The sequence below is a fragment of the Phaseolus vulgaris genome, chromosome 11 (assembly GCF_051622355.1).
Source record: "Phaseolus vulgaris cultivar YP4 chromosome 11, ASM5162235v1, whole genome shotgun sequence".
NCBI classification, from domain to species: domain Eukaryota; kingdom Viridiplantae; phylum Streptophyta; class Magnoliopsida; order Fabales; family Fabaceae; genus Phaseolus; species Phaseolus vulgaris.
In genome coordinates, this window is record NC_143508.1 from 20,515,362 (window position 1) to 20,540,195 (window position 24,834).

The 24,834-nt window shown below is 33.9% G+C and overlaps 1 protein-coding gene across 1 annotated transcript; it reads right to left on the minus strand.

Annotated features, from left to right (window-relative positions):
- Nucleotides 1-22,714: 22,714 nt before the first annotated feature.
- Nucleotides 22,715-24,175, minus strand: LOC137826199 (uncharacterized). The gene is made up of 3 exons (XM_068632088.2): nucleotides 23,973-24,175; nucleotides 23,649-23,877; nucleotides 22,715-23,460 (listed from the first exon to the last, which is right to left on the minus strand). The coding sequence occupies exons 1-3, from the start codon at nucleotides 24,171-24,173 to the stop codon at nucleotides 23,030-23,032; spliced, it is 861 nt and encodes a 286-aa protein (XP_068488189.1). The 5' UTR covers nucleotides 24,174-24,175; the 3' UTR covers nucleotides 22,715-23,029.
- Between the last annotated feature and the right edge of the window lie 659 nt (nucleotides 24,176-24,834).

Here is a 24,834-nt window from a genome sequence, read left to right on the forward strand (position 1 = left end):
CACATCATCAATCACCTCATGAGCCTTGAGAAAACCTTTGAAAAAGAAGAGCTAAACATCAAGATCCTCAAATGTCTTGATAGGTCTTGGCAACCTAAGGTAATTGCTATATCTGAATCAAAAGATCTAACATCATTGAGTATGGCTTCTTTGTTTGGCAAGCTTAGGGAACATGAGTTGGAGATGAATAGACTCAATGTTCAAGAAAGTGAAGACAAGCATGCAAGGAGTATTTCCTTAAAAGCTATCAAACACAAAAACAAACAAGAATCCAGTGATGAAAGTGATGATGAGAACCTTAGTTTGCTATCTAGAAAGTTTAGCAAATTCTTGAAAAGGAACCGCAACAAAGACACCAACAAAGAAAGGTATAGAAACAAAAAATCCAATGATTTTAATTCCAATAACTATATTTGTTTTGGTTGTGGTGAGCAAGGGCACATAAAGGTAGATTGCCCAAATAAAGAAAGCAAGGAGAAGAAGTCAAGCTACAAAGAAAAGAAGGGAAAGTCAAAAAGGGCCTACATAGCTTGGGATGAGAATGAAGTCTCCTCATCAAACTCATCATCAAGTGAAGAAGAAAAGGCAAACATATTCTTGATTGCAGAAGGAGATGATGAGTCATGCAACTTAAGTGATGTAAGTTCATGTGCTTCTCTAAATGTTGAAAATTATAGTGAATTGCTTAAAGCTTTTCAAGAAACACATGATGAAGTTAATAGATTGGTTCTTTCAAACAACCGATTGAAAGAGCTTAACAGCTGGCTTGAAAAGAGAGTTAAGGCACTTGAAGAAGAGCTGGAAAAATCAAAAAGTGATTTTGAAAATCTAGAAACTCATTGCAAAAACTCTTCTTGCAAGTGCGACACTCTCATTTGTGAAAATTGTGAAAATCTTGAAAAGAAAGTGCACTATTTTTGTTAGTACTGTGGATAAGCTTTCAAAAGGAAAATCTAACTTTGAGAATGTCTTGGCATCTCAAAACTGTGTTTTTGGAAGAGCTGGATTAGGTTTTAATCCACAAAACAAGCAAGATAAGTTTTCAAAGAATTTTTCAAAACAGCCAATAAAACAACCAATTGTTAAGTCGAAACAACCGGTTGTTAGATGCTTTTATTGCATGAAGAAAGGCCATTATGTTAGATTCTGCAAAATAAGAAAATTTTTTGTTCCCAGAGGCTTTATGAAATGGATTCCCAAAGGTTGTGAGGTTTCAAATGATAAAAATAAACCAAATGGACCCACATTTGTAAGGGGACAAAACCTTGTTGCTTAAATTCATGTTCATGTAGGGAATCTAGAAGAATATGAGGAGCTGAGTCATCTGATCAGGTTCTTGGAAGGAAAAGTTTAACATTGAAGCTAAATCAATGTTATGTATCAGTCCAAGGTTCTCAATAGTCAAAAGAGGCTTTTTGATCAAAGTCATATGACTCATTGAAGGAACATCATAAAGGATAAAACCTTCCTTATCTTTAACTTTAATTCTTTTTAAATTCATATTCATGCTTAATATCTCTGGTTAAATACTTAATTTCATCTACATTGAATCCTATTTGCAAATTCTTAAAATTCAAAATCTGTTTTGCTGCTGTAGAAAAACAACCGATTGTTTCCTTGAAACAACCGATTGTTTCCTTGAAACAACCGATTGTTTCCTCTCTGACAACACTGTGAAAGAATGAATTTAATTCTTTTTTCAATTCTGTCTGTTGCAGATCTCAATTATGAAAGAATCCTTAGTCAATAAATCAATGTTGAAAGCTGATCACGTTCTGGAGGAAGTTACAACATGTCATAAAGGAATATATTCCAAAATCTTGAAAATTTAAGAGCCTTTATGACTAGTCAAAGATCACATGTGATGACCATGTGATTTTCTGCTTTTTCTGACGTTTTCTGTGCAGGTCTTGGTCAAGTCTTTTCTCTCTGAAGACTGAAACCCACTCACATCATTGAATGCAGTTTGGTTCTGTGTTTCTTTAAATTCTGTTGCAGTTGTTCTTTCTCATAAGAACAATCAATTGAGCCATCTCTTGCAACATCTCTTGCTCTCCTTGTGTGAGTCTTCTTTGCCCCTTTTTCTGCTGTCATGGAATCAACTCCTCCTACATCAAAGAGGGTCAAAACCAGAGCTGTGAGGACTGGAGGGAGTTTAGAGGGCTGGTTTTTTGGAGACAATGAGCTCATTGAAAGGTATAGGTTTGAAACTAGCACAAAGGTGATCAACAACCCCAAAGTTGTTTCCTTTGATTGGCTGAAAAGCCAAAAGCTAGACAATGTGAGGAAGCTGCTCAAAAACCAATCTCTAAGAAGGTTCTTGGAGATGAAGGGAAACATATACTCTGATTTGATTCGGGTATTCTACACCAATCTCAAGTTTGAGGGAAACAATCTTGTTTCTCATGTGAAGGGAGTTGACATGGAGATCACTTATGATGTGTGGACTGCTGTTGCTAGTCTGGAATATGCTGGTCTAAAAATCAATAAGGGAAATCTTGGAGTAGTGGAGGATTTTAACAAAGTCCAATACTACAAGAGTTGCTTGAAGAATCAAAATTCCCAAGTGAGAACTTGTTCGGTTGAAGGCTTAAAGCTAGATGAAAGGGTGCTTGCTCTTATTGTAACTTGGATTCTTACTCCAAGGGGGAGCAACCATTATGTCCTAACAGAAGAAGACCTTGTATACATCTACTGCATCATGAAGAAGATCAAAATCAACTGGACCCACATCATTAAAGAACACATGCTAAAAGCCATGAGGTTAAGTGATTATCACTATCCATATGTTGTTTTAATCTATAAATTCTTGCTATTTTTTGAAGTGAATCTTGAGGATGAGTCATCTGAGTTGGTTAAGTCAACACAAGAGATGAACAATGGCTCTCTTAGCAAGATGGGATTCACCAAAATAAATGGGAAATGGGTGAGCAAAGATGGTGATCATGGTGCTTCATCAAGTGCTGCAGCTGCTGATTTTGATGAAGAAGATCAAACTGCTGACATGGATTTTCACCATGAAGAACAACCTGAAACCAATCTAGGTGTTGGAACCAGTGCAGGAAATCAAGGAGATGAAATGCCATCCATGTCTTCTTTTGAAAGATACATGGTAAATAGGCTTGATGGTTTTGCCGAGAATCAAAGGACTCTTCATGATTTGTGTGTAAACAACTTCTAGAATATAGACAACAAATTCAACAACATGAATACACGGTTTATGAACTTGGATGAACAGATAGAAGCTGTTCAGAATCAGATTTTTGAACTCCAGTATGGCAAGGATGATTAAAGGAAAAATAACTGGTTGAATTCACGAAACAACCGATTGTTTTTGGCTTTGTATCAGTTTAAGTGCTTCTGTTCTCTATTTATGTATAATCTGGAACAATTATCTTTTTATCTCTTCTTTTTGTCTATTTGTGAAGATAAATAGGGGGGATTTTGTTGAAGATGGTTGCTGCCCCTTCATGACATGTGTTTGATGAAGCCATTTGTGTAAATTTTACTTGTATTTACATTTGCTTTAAGGATGTCTTAGATATAGTTTAAAGGTTGTTTAGAGTAAGCTTTTTGCTAGGTAACTCACCTCTTAACCCCTGACCATGTGATAAGAGCAAGCATAAGTTTTCTGAAACTGTTTTTCACTGCAAAAATATCCTTATTGCATAAAAAGAAATGAATCTGTTCTTTTCTAAATGAATAGATTCTTTCTTAAACTGATGCCTTTATTAAATGTTTTTTGAAAATCATTTTTTGTGCATCAACTGCTTTGACTAAGTCTTCATTCAATCAAAACGACTGTTTTTACTTGTTGAGAAGTTTCTGTTATCGTTTTGAAAATGAATATGTTCATCTGTAAATGAATAGATTCTTTTTAGTCTGGTGCCATGCTTACGTTTAAAAGGCTTTTTACGTTTTGCCCTTGCACCAGAGTTTTTGACTAAGTCTCCTTCACATAACAGATTCTCTAACTACCTTTAAAAATAAATCTGTTCATTTTAATTTCAATCTGTTCTTTTTATAACAGCTTTAACTGTTTTTTGAAAAACTGTTATAAGATGTTTTTCTATAAAAGGAGAGTTTGTTCCTGCGCTTAGTGATTGATCATACAATTGAGAAAACAAGTTTTACAACAGAAAAATAAGAATTTTCAAAGGATTAGCATGTGTTTTTGAAAGATTTTCCAAATCACAAAGTGTGCTTGTTCTTGGTTGGTTCTAAGGCTTGGTTAGAGGTGTTGTCACTGTGTGAGCAATCTGTTCTACTGGTCTAAGGCAGATTTCTGCATTCTCTATCAGGTGTATTTGTTTCTTTCTTCAATTCCTTGTAAAGTGGTGTTGTAAACTCTTCTTGATAGTGTTTCTTGAAAAATGTGTGTGCTGGAATAGTGTTTTTCAGCTAGTGCGCCAAGTTTCTTGTAGGGTTCAAGAACAGTGGCTGTGTAAGTGTGTTTGATACGTTTGTTTAGTGGATTTCACCTTGGATTAGGTGAGACTGGATGTAGCTCATTTGAGTGAACCAGTATAATTGTTGTGTGTTCAATTTCTCTTCATCCCTGCACTCTTTTATTGCTTTATCTGTTAATCTGTCAGAAATTAAATCTGTTCAATTAATAATAAATCTGTTCTTTCTGGGTTTGTCTGTTCTGTTCTTGATTTCCGGAAAACCTATTTGGCTCTTTTAAAAAGGTTTACGAACTGTTGTATACAACTGGAACTGTTTGATTGTGGAAGGTTACCCAATTAATTGTCAAGCTAGTAATTGAACACTTATCACTTGCTTTAGAATTTGAAGTTCACTGATTTTGGTTTTCATAGTTTCATTTGTATTATCAATGTGTGTGTAGCTTGAAAATTAATCTGCTTAACATCAAGAAGTACTTAACTGATATAAACGATTTTAATACATAAACAGTGTAAAAATAAATATGTTCATTGCTAAATAAATTGATTTATTTTCTGTGTACTGTGATAAAATCTGAATCTGCGCGAAAGTTTTAAAAGGTCAATTCAGCCCCCCTCTTGAACTTTGACACTATTGAACCCAACAAATTTTATGTTGTGTATGAGTGTTTAAGTAAGCCTTATTTCTGCTGGTGTTAATGCTACTGTTTATGTTTTTGCTCTAACCCTCTATCAGAGATATTGTGCTTTGCTTAAAATTTGTCTTGCAGGAACTGCATCAGATTCAATCAAATCCAACACAAGCAACCAGGGATTTGTCTTCATCAAATAGGGGGAGATTGTTGAATCAAATGTGTCCAAGCTTTGAAGAATCCAAACCCTTTGAAGTTTGATGGAAGGCTGGCTCTTGCTGTTGCTGAGGTGTTTTAGAATAGGATCTGGGGTAGATTATCTGTGTAAATCCACTCTTGATTGAATCCAAAGCTTAAGCATTCTTAAACCTTTTAATTGAAAGTGTTTTTCAAACTAAGTGAAAAATGACCTGTTGTTTTGTCGAAACAACCGATTGTTTTATACTTAGGTGTTTTTAGAAAGGTTGAAAACTGTTTTTGATGGTTGACTTGCTGTCAAACCAAAACCACCGATTGATTCGAGTATTCAACCGATTGTTTGTTTTGGGACCATAACAGAAAACTGTTTTGTGCTTTGACTGAGTTTTAAATGATTTTATAACTGAATACGCTCCAGTCTTAAGTGCTTTGACCAGTCTTTGAAAGCAATAAATAGTTTGTTATGTTTTTGTAACAAACAACCAAGATTTAATCATAGAAAAACAGATTTGAGTTTTTCACTGATTTGGCTTTTGAAGAGTTGAAGTTTGCTTTTGAGATTGCTTTGATCAAGAGAGTGTGGAATAGGATTTTCATCTTGTATTGATTTCAGATCTTTCTGTAACAAGTGTAATCCTTTTGTACTTTGAGAAAACTCTGTGTGTGAAGCTGAGAAGTGCTGTGTGCTCTTGAGGTTGTCAAGATCAGCATTCTTGGTAGTGTTTGTGCTGAGCCAAAGGAAGTGTGTGTCTTGAGGGGATCAAGGTCACTTCTTTGGTGGTGTTGTAAGTAATCTAGGGTTGATTGCTTAGTGGATTCCCAGTGGTTTTTGGGAAGACTGGATGTAGCTCTTGGTTTAAGAGTGAACCAGTATAAACCTGTGTGTACAATCTCTCTATCTCTTGAAGTCTTTAATTTTAGTTTATATTTGTGAACTGGTATAAACAACCGATTGTTTCTGCGAAACAACCGATTGTTTTTCTGGTGCTGTGCTAAATTGCTTTGTGTTTTTGGCAAACTGAATTTTGAATCAAGTTTTCTTAAAAGAATTTCATTCTAGACTAAAAAGTTTGTGAAAACCTTCTTTAAACCATTCACCTCCCTCTAGTTTAAAGCCATCAAGTTTTACAATAAAGACAAAGCAAAAGCCCAGTAAGAAGGACTCGACCACGAAGTGAAAGTCCTGAGAGGAATAATCGTACCAGACATAGGGTCCAATAGGTTATCAATACTATAGACGGGCCGATATCATTCGACATTCCCGGACGAGAATCAATACAATAGCTGGAGGTTTTACGATAGATGGATATTCTAATTCAGCTAGAAAGAAGCATCTCTGGGCTATCTAGTTGGCCCATTCCACCTCCACTCGAAATCGACCGAGGATGCCCCTAATCACTTTCATCAACGACGACTTTACTGCAATAGATCCGACGTAAGACGATCCCATGGTGATTATCGTGGAAATAGATAAATTTGCAATTACTAAGGTTCTGGTGGATTAGGGTAGCTCGGTGGACATCCTCTATTGAAAGACCTTGAAGAAAATGAGAATTCCAGAAACAAGAATTCAACCTTATGATGAACAAATTGTTGGATTCTTAGGTGAGAGAGTGAATACAAGGGGTTTCATCGACCATTACTATGTTCGGAGGAGAAGGGTGTCTTAGTAAAACTATAAAATCAGGTATTTATTGGTTAACTTAAATACCTCCTATAATATACTACTCGGACGATCATCCATAAATTGCTTAAAGGCGATAGTGTCCACCCCTCACCTAGCGAAGAAGTTTCCATCAACGATTGGAGATATTGTGATGGTTGGTACCTTAATGACCGAATTTTTTTCTTGAATTTTGGATGGAGTTATGGTTTCCTTGAAGGTACATGATAGGTAGGGAGAGTGATTGGTTGGGTCATATCACTTGGAGAAAGGTGAAGAAGAAGATTAAGGTGTCTATCCTAGAGAGGCAAGACAAGAGGGTGAGATGACTAGCAATCTTGGCATTCATTAATCTTGAAAATTCATGAGCCAAGCACCCCTTTATATAGGATAGAGTTCTGGCCATTGTACAAGGGAATTGGTGGCAAAATTCAAATTTAAAGGTTTGAAACTAGGCGCCTAAAATGATGTCACAAGGCAAGCATGACAAGGTGATGAGAATAAAAAAGATGCTATCAATAGGAGGAATGGACAAGGGCCAAAACATTTAAAGTTCTTCTTATTAGTCTTTTCAAAAGATGAGGCCCAAGCCCAAGAAGGCCAAGCCCAACCCATGAGGAGTAAGGCCAAGCATTAATAAATGAGCATCAATGGATGTCTCTTTTTGTAATTACTTTTGTGTAGTTTTTAGTAGAACTTTAAAAGGAAGGTGTAGATATTAAATAAGGGGTGCTAATGGACAAAACAAAGTCACACCTTCCATGTGACATAAAAGAGTAGGTGTAGATATAGTTTTAGGAGGTGCCAAAGTAGAAAAGCAAGTCACACTTCTCATGTGACTTGTTTTGGCTTCAATTTTGAATAGTCTAGTTTTTGAATTGTGCATTTTCATTTTCAGCCCTCTTCTACTATAAATACAGAGACCATGCTCTTGTAAAATTAGAATTAGAAATTGAAGAAAGGAGACTCTACTCAAATAGAGAGAGAATTGTGAGAGATTTGATCTCCTTCACTGGTCTTATCTTGTGAGCTTTCGAGGGCTTCAAGTGGCGGCAACTTGCACTCATCTTGGACCTTTCACCATCTAAGTGGCGTGTCCATCTCCTCCAAGTCTTCATCAAAATAAGTTCCTTCTTCATTCCATCTCCATTTCCATTTCGAATCATGTTTTAGCAATTCCAATTGGTTGTTTTTGTTCCTTTTGTGTTGTTCTTCAATATCCACCGATTACTTTTGATTTTCTTGTGTTTCCTTTTCAATTCAACACTTAATTCTTCATTCAATCAGTTCATATGTGTTAGTGGCTGTTTTAATCGGTTCATTTGCCTTATATTGTGTTTTTACTTGATTTCATGTGTTGATCCTTGTTTTCCTTCAATTTCCGCACCATATTGTGTATAAAGATATGACACTTATGATTCTTATGAGTTTGGCTCATCATTTGGAAGGCAATGTCCTCCATTGATGTGTCCTTAAGCCTTCTTATTGTATTGCACCTTGCCTTTTGTCAATTCAACTCACATCACAAGGTGTGATCAATGTGACTCATTTTAGGTCTAAATGACCGGCCTAGGTTAATTAGGAGTCTTATAGAAACCTTAATTTAACCTAAGTTGGTTTTTAGATGCCTAAATCCAACCCTAATTAAAATTAAGAAAAATTACAAGTAAAATTCCTATTCTACTTTTGACAAAAATAAATTATACTCTACACTAGGTTTATGACATTTTTGAACATGTATAGTAAAGTTTCTCTACCATCAGTAGCAGAGTCCCAATTTTCTTGGATCTTCCTTGCCATTGACCTAGTTGTTGGGCCTAAGCTTGGCCTTCTTCCATCAACCCCTCCCTCTTGAAGAGGATTTGTCTTAAAAAATCACATGTTTTTGCTTCTTCATCTTCACTACTTGTAAAAAGTGTTAGATCCATAACATTGAAGGTAGCATGTACTCCATATTCCTCATACATGTCCAATTGATATGCATTATAATTGATATTCTTGATATCAGTTAATAACTGATGTTCGACCCATCAAGGTCAAGGCCCATAAACTAATGCTATAAATATAACCTATGTGAAGGAGTAAGGTATGTTTTTCACATTTTACCAAAACACACCTAAAATAGAATACTTACTTGAGCGTCAAAGTATCATTCGCAGGTAATTCCCCGACCGATTGAGCGTCAACACTGAAGGAAGGAGAATTAAAGAAATCAGGAGACCACCAACACATCAACAAATTGTACGTCCAGTCATAGGTACTATCTGGGGCCCTCAGTCTATACAAGTACAATTTGCATTCGAAATGAATTCGTTGTGTATTTAAATTTAAATAAAAAAGAGAAGTTTTAAAAATTTCCTCTCCTACCTCTCCTCTTTTTCAATTGTGATTTTATTCTTATCCTTTATAACCCTATATATTTTCATATTTATCTCTCATTCCTTTCTTAGTGGTCTCACGCATTATCTGTAGTAAAGTGCGTGTGCATTCAAACTCCACAATCCAAGTAAGTACATGTTCTATCATTTTCAACTTTGTTTTCTTCTAATCATGGCCACATTTCAAGTCTTTGCTCTAAGGTCATTATTTTCAATGTTGCATCACATACACATAAGCAAATATTGGGATTTTATTTGATGAATACTTTGGGGATCTCAATATTATAGGTTTAAGAAAGGGGTTTTTCTAGAAAAATGGTTAATTTTTGTTATATTTTAAAAATATTCTATTGAATGACTATGTTTGTATATGACTAAGATCATATCTATAATATTGATTACACTTTTTGCATCTACAATGTGATTCTTATTGAGTAAAAGAATTGAAGTTATTAATTTATAAAATAAACTAAACATATCTATTGAAAAAATAAAATAAAATGTATAAATTAAAGAAATAGGAAAAGCAAAATAAGATAAATAAAAGAGATGAAATGTGAAGAGGATTAGTAATACACAGTTTCAGAATCTCAAAATTAGGGTTTTTGAGGCATTGAGGAGGCGGAAGACACAATGAAATGGTGGTGATGAAATGTGAAGAGGAATAACAATACACAGTTTCATAATCTCAAAATTAGGATTTTGGAGGCATTGAGGAGGCGAAAGGCACGACGGTAGTGGCAGCCAAGGAAGACTGTGTGCCCTTGCTTTAGATGTTGGAAGGGTCGACACTGAAGGCGTTTGCTCATGCAGTGGTGCACCACAACTTGGAACTTCTCGATTTCTTCCTCCCCCATCTTCACTCACTTTGCTTTTTGACTCATTGTTAGGGTTTCGGTTCTTCCTCGCGTGCTTGAGAAATATACCTTTGTTATGAAAGAAAAGGCACCAAAATTGAATTTGCCTGCACTTGGGCTCTGCACAAAGAATATCAAATAGCACCAGACAATAGTTTTTAAGATGTTTTTATATTCTTTCTCTCACAGTTTTTTTATATATCACCCTTTTGCCTAAAAAAATTAACCGTCTATAAACCCACCACTTTTAGCATCTACATATTCATCTTTATTTGTACAATCTCTTCCAACAAATATCAATTTACTTAGTGAATTTAGGGAATCAAATGAAACATGTTCTAATTCTTAATTTTCCCGATGAAACCAAACTCGGCCATCGCGTTTAAGAGACATAAGCAATAACCTTGACTATCTCAAAATTCAGCTAGAGTATCTGATTATATTGAGATAATGTTATACCAACAGTTTTTCATTCCCTTTTCTCTTGAACTTTAATTTGATACAAACGTATTTCTACCTCAAAAGTGTTGTATTGCTTCATTTTGTGTGTAAAATGACTCCACCTAGAAAAATAGCTACAAGTAAAAAGAAGAAGATCATTCATAGGGGAGAGTCATCCAACTCCAAGCATATGTTCCACCTTTTCTAGAGCCATTGAATATGGGCATATTTTTCTCCATGCACACTCGAGCTAGATACTTGGAATTGAAGACACATATCCTTTTGCCAAAAAGAAAGGTCTAATGGAACCTAGAAGAATATTAAGCTTTCCAAAGAGAATACGAGGACCACAATTGGAACAAGTTGGCAAAATGAACAAATAATATCAAATGTGATTTGAAAGAATTATACACAAAATTTGTAAAATTGTTTTTTTGCATTATGTGCAGCAACCTATGAATATGAGGACTAAAAAAATCAGGTATCTATTATTGGAAGAACAGGGAAACAATTATAACAAAAAATGAGAGGTTGAAGGAGAGGCAACATTGGAGGCTATAAAACAACTATTGGAGATCTTTTTTCTTCTTTCTTTCTTCCACTACAACAAAATACGTATTCAACGACTCCGTATAAAGACGGTTTGTAAATAACAGTCATTGTAAAAGAGGCAGTGGCATTTTTTTGTAGTTTTTTCACAAAAATTTTCTAATTTTAACGATGGTTCCCGTCTGAATCGTCGTTATATGTCTGTTTTTGTGTAAACTACGACGATTCCTTGCTGGTCTGTCATTATATATGTGCTCCTGGTCATTTTTTCGGGCGAGCTCTTCACTCTCACTCTTGTCATTCACTTCATCTTCTTCCTCTCACTTATTTTCTCTTTCCCTTCACCTTCACCTTCATCGCACATCGCGCCTCCCCATCAGACACAACCCCGCCGCACCTTCACCCTCTAACCCGTCCTCCCTGCGTCGTGCTAGTGCTGCTCTCTCAAGCGCTCTCAAACTCGTCGCTCGTGCACTGCGTGTCCAACCCTAGGGTTGCGCTCTCCTCCCTTCCTCCTTCCCTCCTAAGGATGGCAAAGCAGGATGGGTTATGCAGGCCGGCTCGCGGCCTGCTAGTAAAAAGCGTGGAATGAGCTCAGTTTTTCAACCCGCTGACCCGCTCTAGCTCGCCTCGCATAACCCGCAGCCTGCGCGGGCCAACGACGGGGCAGGGTAGGCTGGCCTGCCAACCAACAAAAAAAATAAATTGTGTGTTGGCAGTGGAGTGACAAGATAGGTCTTCCCTTTTCCATTTCATTAATTCATTCCAACACGCTGATGCACACACTTTAGGTTTTCCAAGTGAACGTTGCAACATTCCATTCCGCTCCGCGCTGCTGCCGTACCATTGCACACACTTTAGGTTTTGCAAGTGAACGTTGAAATGTTCCATTTTGCTCCGCGCCACTCTACTGTCGCTACTGTCTCCACTCCACGCAAGGCATGTTTTTTAGCTACATATGATTTATGAGATTTGTGCATTTTTTTTTATTTTGGTCTTGTATGGCAAGCATGAGATGCTGCTATATTGGGGATTGAAATGGAATAAATTGGGGATTGTGTATTCTAAATTTCAAATTACGTGCCAATTTTTAAGGAAAATATTAAGACAAGTAAAATGTTATCGTTTGCAAGCCTAAATTATATGCAAGTCTTTATTTGGTTTGAAATTTTGATATGATCGTTTATTGGATTCTAAATTCAATGTGATGATTTAATAATATAAGAGAAGATTGTATTTTTTATTTTTATATTATATGTTTATTCCATATAAGCATAGTTGAACTTTTTATACCAATCATAGGACAAGAAAAAAAAGGTGCATGTGAGGGAAGTGAGACAACCATTTATAAAAAAAAGAATGCGGGTTGAACCTAATGCGGGGCAGGGCAGAGTATCCAACCCACGTTCATTACACGGGACGAGCCAAGTACGGGCGGGCCTATGCGGGATGGCTTGGCCCGTTTTGTCATCCCTGTACCCACTCTCAAACCGTGCGCTCTGCACCGAAGGAGAACGCTGTTGCCGCGCCCCGCCGTCGTTGCTGCCGCATCGCCTCATTGCTACTACCGTCCCAGTGCTCCTCCACGCCGCTGGTTTTGCTTCGTCGTGCCACTGCTCATCCGTGCCACTTTTTCCAGCTAGGTTAGTGTTTTAGTATTTTTTATTTTTTTATTAGTTTTTTAATATTCTTTATTTATTTTTTATTTTTTTTAATATTTTTTTACTTATTTTATTAGTGTTTTAATAATCTTTACTTATTTTAATAAATTTGTGTATGCAACGTGTTGATTTTGAGTCCGAGGGTTTATGATCCTTGACAATTTGGATTTTTTTTTATAATAAATTAGATAATATTTTTATACATTGAACGCGTTGATGTTGAGTTTGAGGGTGTCCGACCTTTGACAATTTTGATTTAGTTTCATTATGAATTAGATAATATTTGCGTTGATGCTGAGTCCGAAGGTGTCCGACCTTCAACAATTTTGATTTAGTTTCATTATAAATTAAATAATATTTGCGTTGATGTTGAGTTCGAGGGTGTCCGACCTTCAACAATTTTGATTTAGGTTTATGATGAATTAAATAGTTTTCTTAGTTTACCAACTATATGGATCAGAGTTGGATTAATACACGATGTATAACTGATGCATACGAAAGAGGGGTGGAAGAATTCATACAGTTTGCACAATATAATGTCGTTAGTAATCATAACGGAGTAAGAATGAGGTGTCCTTGTGTGAATTGTTTGAATGGAAGAATATTGTATGTTTTCGAAATTAGAGAACATCTTTTGTGTGATGGATTTTTAAAAAAATTATACAACATGGACGTGACATGGTGAATTATTGCACTTACAAAGTGTCCACGAAGCTTCGGAGTTTGTTGATGATTTACCAATGGACAATAGATTAGAGGACATGATTCGTGATGTGGGAGCATAATCTTTTGCTCAAGCGGTTTTCGAAAATATGTCTAATGATGCAGAGACTCCTTTGTATCCTGGTTCAACTAACTTCACACGAATATTAACGGTGTTAAGGTTGGTGAAATTGAAGGAAATGAATGAATGGTCTGACAAAAGCTTTCAAGAATTACTTCAATTGTTGAAAGACATGCTTCCAGAAGGAAATACATTACCCAATTGAAATTATGAGGCAAAAAAGATTCATTGTCTGATGAGAATAGGATATAAAAAAAAATACATTCATGTCCTAATAATTGTATTTTATACAGAAATGAGTATGTAATTTAAGAAGATTTCCCAGGTGTGGTTTATCACGTTATGGTGAAAAAGAATATAATGATGAAGTCACAAAGGAAGGTCCTCCTACTAAGGTCGTTTGGTATCTTCCAATAATTCCAAGGCTTAAGCGTTTGTTTGCAAATGCAGATGACGCTAAAAACCTTAGGTGACATGTAGATAATAGAAAATGTGATGGACTACTTCGTCATCCAACTGATTCTTTGCAATGGAAGAAGATTGATAAAGAATTTCCTAAATTTGGAAAAGAATCAAGAAACTTAAGACTTAGATTGGCTATTGATGGAATGAATCCTTTTGGAAATTTAAGTACTAATCATAGTTCATTATACCAAGTTTACTATACCTGTTTTCAAATGCAAGTGGATTGACAATAAGACTGGTGTTAAAGTTGATGAATCAGAAATGACTTTGGTTGACTTTTCAAAAAAAGGTTATCATGACGAACCATTCATAATGGCATATCAAGCTTCCCAAGTTTTCTATATCCAAGATCCTACGTCTGAACACTGGTTTGTTATGCTACATGGAAAAAAAAATCAACATAATGACTCAGAAGAAGAAGACCTAAACAATGACATTTGTAAGATTCAGTCACTTACAAGAACAACGATCAATAAAGAGTATGAGGATGTAGCTGATGTTGTACATGCAACTCGAAATGATCATGATGAATGAATATATATATATTTGTATGTGCATGTGTTTTAGGTTTAGTTTTATATTTTTATTATATTTCATATTCTTGATGCTTATCATATTTGTTTCATAACATGCACATGGCAGATGATGAAGTTCCTCGTTCAAGAACTGGTAGAGGACCTACTAGATTAAATACTAAGTGTATGAAGATAAAAAAAAGGGCAAAAAATATCATTGCCTATTGATGTCAACACTAATATAAAAAAAATTAGCAGTTATGTCGGAGTAGTTGCTCGCGAAAGGATATCTTTCTTAACTGATTCTTGGAATCCATCACCGAGCATGAGAGAAACATGATTTGGCAAGATATTCCGGTAAGTAATTGTTTTTACTTTGTTTAATCTAAAGTTTTTTTATACTTTGTTCATTATGAACTTTGTTTATGAACTAATTATCCCAAATAATGTAGACACACTACGATATCCCAAATGTGGAAACCTTGAGAGCGAAGATTCTATCTCCAGTGAGTGTCAAGTTTCGTCAGTTTAAATCAAAATTGACAACAACTTATATATATGGTCCAAGGAAAGGATAAAATCCTTGTACAAAATATGCATGCCTTGATGAAGAAACTTGACAGCAATTTGTGAATATTTGAGAAACTGAGAAATGGCAGGTTAATATCACTTGTTTTATTTGGATGTAGTTTATATCAACATATTATTGACTTTTGAATGTTGATGATAGGATGTTCGGAAGAAAGCAAAAGCTAGGCACATAATGAGACCCCACACTTATTGTCCCGTGGTGGTTATAAGATGTTAGAGCAGAAGATGCTAGAAGAAAAGATTAAAGCACGTTCTACTTTTATTGAGCAAAGGAATAGTGCAGATTCTTTCAGGCCCCCATCCCACCATCTCGACATGAGAAATGAAAGAGTGCTTGGACTTCTGAGGAATCACAACGAACATCTGAACAAATTGTAAGAAATATGTTCTCTATGTGTTATTTTAAATTCAATGTGTTGAAGTTTGACAATTTCTTTTCATTTGTTGTAAGATTCTCTTGTTGAGCAATCAACACAGGGAACTTTTAATCCATATGGTCGCGAGGATATTCTTAATGTTGCTATCGGACGACTTGAGCACCCTGGACGTGTTCGTGCTACTGGATATGGGATGGGAATTCGTTCATACTTTGGACCCTCATCACATAGCAAGGAACATTCATCCAATCAACCTAGCCAGGAGTATTTGCTACAATTACAACAACGTATAAAGGCTGAGGTAACTCAAGAGATTAGAGAAAGCTTAGTGGAAGAGTTTAATAAGCGGATGGATAGGGAGTTTAAAAAGCGGTGGGAGGAACATGACAAAACTGCCTCTGTAAAAGAAGAAAAAATTCTCCATTGATGATCCTATGGCAGCATTAGTGGAAGTTGCTAGAACTTTAAATACAACCGTCGTAGAGGTTCCATGGGATGCAAATGTTTTTGGAAGGCATAGTGATGTACCGTTGTACTTTCACATGTTTGATTTGTTGGACCTTGCATCCAGAAATCAGGAGATTAACATAACAGTTCTACAATTATGGATCATGTCAGTTCAATTATTAAAATCTTTATACTTTTGATTTATAATATATTTGTGGATTATGTTTCAATGAGGGGAAACAATATACATATGGGTTTTTAGACCCTCAACTCATTCAATCACTTAGAAACAAGAAGTCAGAAATACAAACATACATCACCACTGCCTTAAAGAATGGAGGAAAACAAATTTATTTTGCTCCATATATCCATGAGTAAGTCCATATTTATTAAATAAGTTATACTAAATTATTGAAATAAGAGAAACTAACTGATTTGTTATATAGGGGTCATTGGAAAATATTGATGATATCTGTTCAAGATCATACTGTTGCATGGTTTTGCTCCTTGCATAAGAAACCACCTAATTATTTTAAACACATTATAGATAGGTACGACAATTTCATCTAACATTTATAATTACTTATACATTACATAATGTTATATGTTCTAACATGAAATCTTATTATTTCAGTGCTTATTCTAGATATAACATGTTGAATGGGAGGGTTATGTGATTCCAATAACATGATGGAGATATGACATGAACATGTTATAGATTCAACTTGAGTTGGAATATGAATAGGCACTTTCTAAGAATTGGATCAATGTTCTTAACATTCAAGAACTCACCAAATCACAAGTAACCAAGCCAAACTCATATAGAAACCCATGAAAAGGCAAATGAACCAATTGAAATACAAAAGAATACAAAAGAACCAAATAGAAACATAAAAGAATACAAATGAACCGATTAAATCTCCATGAAACTTAATTAACAACACAAGAACAACAAACTAAGAAGAACTACCGAATGAAAACACAAAACAAACAAGATTAACCGATTGAAATTGAAAGAAACATCTAAGACATGTTTTAGGATTTGTTTTGGAATGAAAATGGATGAAGAAGATGAAATGAAATAGGGCACTTATGTGGTTGGAGTTCTTGGAGATGAACACGCCACTTGAAGGATGTAAGGCTCCAAGTTGAGTGTAGATGCCACCACTTGAGGTTCCAAGAGTGCACTCAAGTTAAGAATAGAATAGGAGAAGACACAAGTCTCTCAAACACTCACCAATTTGGGAGAATTTCTTTACTCAAAAATATCAAATCTGTATTTCAAGGACTCAAGCCCTCCTTTTATAGGAGAAAGACCGATCATGAGTTTACAAGAAGCTTACGAAGGAAGCTATCCAAGGTTGCCTTGCAACTCTTCCACTTCTAGCGCCTAAAGGGAGAATGAAGGGATACCTTCTAGACTTTTCCTAAAGCTAATATCTAAAGATGCTTTACACAAGAGGTATCTTTAGGTTTCCCTCTTAGCACCTACCTAAACACTACTCTATATTATTTACAAATTTATACAAAAGAAACTATAAAGAGAGATATTAATTGGAGCCCATTCTTGAATGCTTGTAGTCTTCTTTTGGCTTTAGGCTTGGTCCTCTCTTTATTTTAATTTCATCTTTAATTTTTTGAGAAGACTAGAAGGAAGAACTTTAAATGTTTGGGTGGATGGCCTCTTCCTCCATTAGTAAAATCCTCTCTTATTTGATCTCTATCAGAGGGGAAGTGCAAACGCAATAAAACTAACTTGGATGCACCTTAAAGTATTTAAAGTAAATTTGTTCTCTCACTTTAATTTGTCTCATTCATTCATTTAATAATATTTATTTTGACTTGCAGTGCAATAGGCAATATGGAAGTTATGAGTGCAGTTATTAGGTTATGTAGTGGATGTCGAATATGGTACACGCTGAAATTGATAGAGGTTGGGATCAGGTAATACCTCAATACAAAAAACACTTTAAAATTTTGGGTTTATTATTCATGCACTAATTCAAAAAAAATTCAAATGTCACAATTTTTCAATGACCCACAATCGCTAGATTCGGAAGCATTAGAGTATGTGACGACAACATGGTCAAAATATTTTGTAATCATGTATAACACCATAAAATAAATAAACTATTAGAATGACATGAAACTTTTTCATATATTTGCAGAACTTTTTGTAGAAGGTTATATGTACTTAATTTGTTGTATGTATTTTTTATATTTAGATTATAATATTAAATGCTTTTATTTTATGAAAATTTGATATTTTATGCAGAATTAAGGTGTATATAGATAAAGTATAACATTAAAAAAAAAAGTCATATAACGACAATTTCAGATGGAACCGTCTTTACAAATATTTGTTTTTTGAAAAAATTAAACCAGGATACTCACTTATAACGACGGTTCCAAGTGGAAACATCTTTAAATTTATTTATTTTATAAAAAATTCTTTATTTACTTTCCAAAATAATGACAGTTGGTTACATGTGTCGTTATTATTCTTTTATAATAACAGTTTAAGAACCATCATTATAAATAGCTTATTTATAACAACACCCGTGATAACGATGGTTTGGAAATCGTCTTTATCAATTTTTTAACCGTTGTTAATGTGCTTTTATGTAGTAGTGTTCCTTTAATGTTGTGTAATCTTGTCTTGTTATATTTTATGTTTGGAAAACCATAACTTGATTTTATATTCCAAAGATTAATAGGAAAATGATATTTGATCAATGGATAATATTTCTAGAAATAAAGGTGGAATATTTTATTGTTATTTTGTTTTTCCTAAAATTGGTTATCTTTAATGATTATTGAGAAGTGATTAAAATAATATTGAATATAATAATTAAGGGATTGATGATTAGTGATATTAATCAATTTCAATAGCATAAGAAATAAGAATAATCATATGTATTATTAAGTAGGATTAAATAAATGGTGAAGTTTGATCACAACTTCTCACTAACTTAGAAAAACATATATTGGTAGGTTGTTTATGTGGGTTATGCGATGAGGAGGAGGAGAATGTTAGTCATCTTTTTTTAGATTAAGTTTGCTTAAAGAGTTTGAGGATTGTGTTTGTCTTGGATGGGTTGTCCATTGGTGAATCACTTTGATGTTAAGGTACATTTTATGATGTTTTGCCATGCTAATGTGAATGGTCTGCTATCCAGAGTTTGGGGGGATGTGTGGATTTCTTTGGTATGTGAAATATGGAACATAGGAACAAGTGGGTCTTTAAGAATGAGAGAGCTGATTATTTAGAGGTCTTTGCAGTGGTAGAAAGAAAAACCTGGGTTTGGATTACATGTAAAGAAAAATCTATTGAGTTCCTTATTCTGAATGGTGTCTGGAACCATTGGAATGTATGAAATGTGTTAAGAAGTAGTGCTTCAAATTTAGATAATTTGTATAGCAAACCCCTTGCTTTAGGGAGGATGTAGCAATGTGTTTTGTAGGTTTGAGGAGACGTTCTTATGTTAACTAAAGTGGACTTTTGGAGGAGTAGCAGCTTTTTGTTGGCGGGAGTGCAAAAGGAAAGTGTTAATTTATAAAGGGGTTTTTCTTGCTTTGATTTCCTAGCTCATTTGGAACCAATGTTATTCTTGGTTAGGGTTGGTGTTGATAGATCATCATGATCATTTTTCACACTTCTAGCATTTCAAACTTGTTAAGGTACCTGTTTATGTCAATGTTGTATAAGAAAGTGTTTGGATTGCAGTTGCTGGTGAGATTTGGAGACATAGGAATAAACACATTTTTAAAGGTGGAGTGATTGATCATTCTGAAATATTTTCTTTGGTTCAATTAAAGGTATGGTCTTAAGTTACTTCTAAATTTGCCTTTGCATGCTTTTCTTATTCTGATTGGTGATTAGATTTTTGTTGGCGGGAGTGCAAAAGGAAAGTGTTAATTTATAAAGGGGTTTTTCTTGCTTTGATTTCCTAGCTCATTTGGAACCAATGTTATTCTTGGTTAGGGTTGGTGTTGATAGATCATCATGATCATTTTTCACACTTCTAGCATTTCAAACTTGTTAAGGTACCTGTTTATGTCAATGTTGTATAAGAAAGTGTTTGGATTGCAGTTGCTGGTGAGATTTGGAGACATAGGAATAAACACATTTTTAAAGGTGGAGTGATTGATCATTCTGAAATATTTTCTTTGGTTCAATTAAAGGTATGGTCTTAAGTTACTTCTAAATTTGCCTTTGCATGCTTTTCTTATTCTGATTGGTGATTAGATTTTTGTTGGCGGGAGTGCAAAAGGAAAGTGTTAATTTATAAAGGGGTTTTTCTTGCTTTGATTTCCTAGCTCATTTGGAACCAATGTTATTCTTGGTTAGGGTTGGTGTTGATAGATCATCATGATCATTTTTCACACTTCTAGCATTTCAAACTTGTTAAGGTACCTGTTTATGTCAATGTTGTATAAGAAAGTGTTTGGATTGCAGTTGCTGGTGAGATTTGGAGACATAGGAATAAACACATTTTTAAAGGTGGAGTGATTGATCATTCTGAAATATTTTCTTTGGTTCAATTAAAGGTATGGTCTTAAGTTACTTCTAAATTTGCCTTTGCATGCTTTTCTTATTCTGATTGGTGATTAGATTTTTGTTGGCGGGAGTGCAAAAGGAAAGTGTTAATTTATAAAGGGGTTTTTCTTGCTTTGATTTCCTAGCTCATTTGGAACCAATGTTATTCTTGGTTAGGGTTGGTGTTGATAGATCATCATGATCATTTTTCACACTTCTAGCATTTCAAACTTGTTAAGGTACCTGTTTATGTCAATGTTGTATAAGAAAGTGTTTGGATTGCAGTTGCTGGTGAGATTTGGAGACATAGGAATAAACACATTTTTAAAGGTGGAGTGATTGATCATTCTGAAATATTTTCTTTGGTTCAATTAAAGGTATGGTCTTAAGTTACTTCTAAATTTGCCTTTGCATGCTTTTCTTATTCTGATTGGTGATTTGATCGTCTAGTTTGTATGTATTCGATAAAAGACTTTGAAACTTTAGGCCTTCTATTTTTTAGAAGGTTGGGATGAGATGTTAGGTTGTTAATGAGGTGTCTTTATTTCAGTCTGTTGGCTTGTGTTGTAGTTGCTCTAAGCAGGATATTTGTGGTAAGTTTTTGGAAGGAGGATTTGTACATTTCTGTTCAATTTTGTACAAGAGTTAAACCACCCTTGAAGTAGTTCATATTTATTTATTTTTTCTTACTGATAAAAAAAAATATTGACATGTCCAGCTCGTCAACCTATCTTGGTCTATCTTACCAATCTATTAAGTCAGAGACAAGACAATGTATATTGATCTGTTTGTCATTTTTATAATTAAAATAAAAATAAAAACTAAAAAAAATGTTAATTTTTTTATTGTGTTATTTGAAGGATTCAAATCTACATTAGTATTGTAATTTAAAGCATTAGCTCATACAAACTAAATTATAATTATTAACATCCTGAATAATAATATTTTAACAATATTTACTTTATTTTTTAATTTAAAATTTTAATATATATTATTATATTATTATATTATTAAAGTAGGTTGTTAAGTGAATGTAATTTTTTAAATGAGTGTGAAAGTAACATTTTTCTATAATTATTGATCGCAAAAAATGGAATAATTAAACATTAATTGATTAATGTTAAATAATAATCATGTAGTTGTATCTCCTATTACATACATGAATTAAAAATAATTAAATACTTAAAGATGATTAAATTTATTTTTAATATATATATATATTAAAAAGTAAAAAAAAAAATTATGAAAATAAACGTGTGATTGGCTTCAAGTTACTTTCATTTTTTTTATAAGTCAATGTGATGTCGACCTATGATACGACACGACACGGACAATGATACGACACGACACGGACACAGAGATATGTATAATTTCTAAAATGTAGGATATGGGGACACAAATCTATATATTATATAATTATGAATTATATAAATTGACAATGAACATTTATGTGCACAAGTATGTTCCAGATTATTTTTTGGAGTAGAAAGATGTTTTTCATGACTGATTCAAAAGAATTTGTTTCTTATTTTTATAATCATAATAAAATTTATGCAATAAGTTTGAGTTTTTAGAAAATTAATGTATTTTTTTTAAATTGTTTTTGAACTGTGCTAGAATTGTCAGAAATCCAATAAATATTTTTTGAATTGAACACTTCACGGATACGTGTCCTACAAGTGTTATACGAGTGTCGGTGTCCGATACGAGTATCCGACACCGACACACCATTTAAGAGGAGTGTCCAAGCTTCATAGACGCCGACTAACTCTTTCATTTAATACTTTTTATTATATTTATTTGATACAATTCAAGTTTTATTTTAATATAATTATAAAAAATGTCCTCTATCACCTATGAATATACTCTCTCATCAATATTTTTAGGGTTTAGTATATTTTTTTTTCCTACTATATTATTAAATATTTTTTTTATAATTTAAACTTTAAACCTCATCAATATTTATAATAAGAAAACTATTGAGATAATTCATTATCAATCTTTATCGGAGACTATTTGAGATAACAAGATAATTTTCATTATGAGTTAACATAAATATTTTAATATTTTAGTGCAAATTAAAAATCTATAAATATTTTTACATTTTAGTTCAAATTAAAAAAAAAATTTGTCACATCAAAATATTGGTAAAGACTTATTTTAATAATTTTCATTATACAATTACAAATAACTAAAGTATGATATAAGAATGAAAACCTAAAAAACATATTTTATCCTCTTTTCACTATTTTCCAACACAATTGTGCACAAATATCTAATTGTGCACAATCTCATAATGAAGATAATTTACTTGTTACAAAATTTCCATCCAGTTTTGTTGAAAAAACCCTCACATAATATGATCAAAATAGAACCATAATAACATTGAACAGTTTACTTAATAATTTCCTCCTTATTGGTCTAGCTAGATTCAACTGAAAAACCATGACATCATAATAACCTATCACAGCCATATATTGTGGCATGAAACCATAAGAAGATTACTATCCAATCCAACATCACATTCACACTACTTCAACTGTAGTAGAGTACAAGCCTTGAATGTTATCCAATAAATCAAAAGTGAGCATTGAAGCCTTAGGTTTTGGTTGGCGTGAAGTAGAGTTCATTATCAGCAGTGGTTCCATTGTGGACCTTTCGCACGTCCCAAACCACTTAGCTTGCATGTACTTGTGTTTCCTCCATGGCCCAATGTGCATTTTTTTCTCCTTCATGCATTTTTTAGCAGCTGAGCACATAATCTTCACCAATGCTCTTAACCTCTCTGTTTTCCCAACAAACACTTCTGGCAATCGCTTAATTAATTGCTTGTATTCTTCATTCGCAGATGCCATCTCGAATTCAGCTCTAAAGCTCAATTCAATCACCACTTTTATTACTTGTTCTCTTTTGGTGTTTGATAAATCATCTGTCACTTCCAAATATCTGTGTTCCCCTGCAAAAAAGAACACCACTTTATCATTTTACTAGGGTCCATCACAATCAAAACCATAACTTATGTATCACGGACAATAATACTATGTGTCTGTGTTCACAGACACACCATTTAAAAGGTCTATCCCAGCTTCATAGAACATAACCATGATGTAACCACAATTTTTGTTAAAACTTTATCAGATATACCTGATATGATTTCTGATGAACTCCTCCATTTAGACTTGCAAATGGCACAATTGTAGCCGAGGTTCAACAATCGATCACATATGTCTCTCAGCATGCACTTCCTGCAACTCTTAGCCACCACTTGAGGCAGGCAACAACACATCATCTCAGATTTCTTCATTTCTCTTACAACCTCCTTTGTTGCTTCCCTAACTTTTTTCTCACATGAACTAGTCCTGCTCAAAATTCCCTTTGCAAAGAAAAAAAAAAGTTTTAAATTAATATTTTGTGGAAGTATTCTCTTTTTGTTAAGGATTCATCGTTAATAAAGAAAATTGTTCGTACCTTAAGAAGCTGATCTTTTTCCTCCCAAAAGGCTTTACACTTTTCTGAAGCACAGATAGAATCATCGTTGTTGTTTTTCTCATCAACATCGTCGTTGTTATTGGAATCGAATGAATCCCAACTCTCAAAAACTATATCAGCTAAACTAAGTTCGTCGGAGCTCCGGGCAGTAGCCGAACCAGTGAAGAATTCTTTGGCCATGAGTATGCAAATGAATGTGAAATTATCTTTGTTATATATAATGAGATGTGGTAGCCGTGAGTGAGCACTCTATTAATTAACTCATTGATTAATTAATCAATTAATTAATTAAGCAGTATATGGTACAAAGTTATCGGTTGCAGTTGTCCGCATATAACATTTGCATGTTCTTCCAACCATGGGAATGGTTAACTTAACTGTCAACATGGAACATTCCGAATTCATTTCCCTCAAACTCAACATTCTGGTCTTGCAAATATAATTCACTTTTAATCATGTGTGTTCATTAATTACTTTATCTTATAATGTAAAAACCTGAACTGAAAAACACATATAATCAATATGAGTATTAATTAGTTTATATTATGCTGCTGCAGTTTGGATGATATTAGTATCATTTCTCAGTGTGTATGCTATATAATAATATTTATTTATTTATTTTATTAACTGATCTGATTCAAAGTAGTTACGTTAAACCAGTAAATTAAAGTGTTTTTTCTCAACTTAAAACATGTTATATTTATAAGGATTTTGTCTTCTTAGTATTAGTTGAATAAGTTTGACTACGCAAATGCTGGTTTGATAAGTAAGAAAGTTAGGATACCAAAAAACGAATTTCAGAATCAAGGATTTAATTTTTTCTCAAACACTAAAAATTTCG

Excerpts from the sequence above, each read along its gene's own strand:
- LOC137826199 (XM_068632088.2), bottom strand. The coding sequence starts at position 24,173 with ATGGCCAAAGAATTCTTCACTGGTTCGGCTACTGCCCGGAGCTCCGAC. Across the intron at positions 23,878-23,972 it reads AAAAAGATCAGCTTCTTAAG|GGAATTTTGAGCAGGACTAG; the intron begins GTACGAACAATT and ends TTCTTTGCAAAG. Across the intron at positions 23,461-23,648 it reads TTCATCAGAAATCATATCAG|GGGAACACAGATATTTGGAA; the intron begins GTATATCTGATA and ends TCTTTTTTGCAG.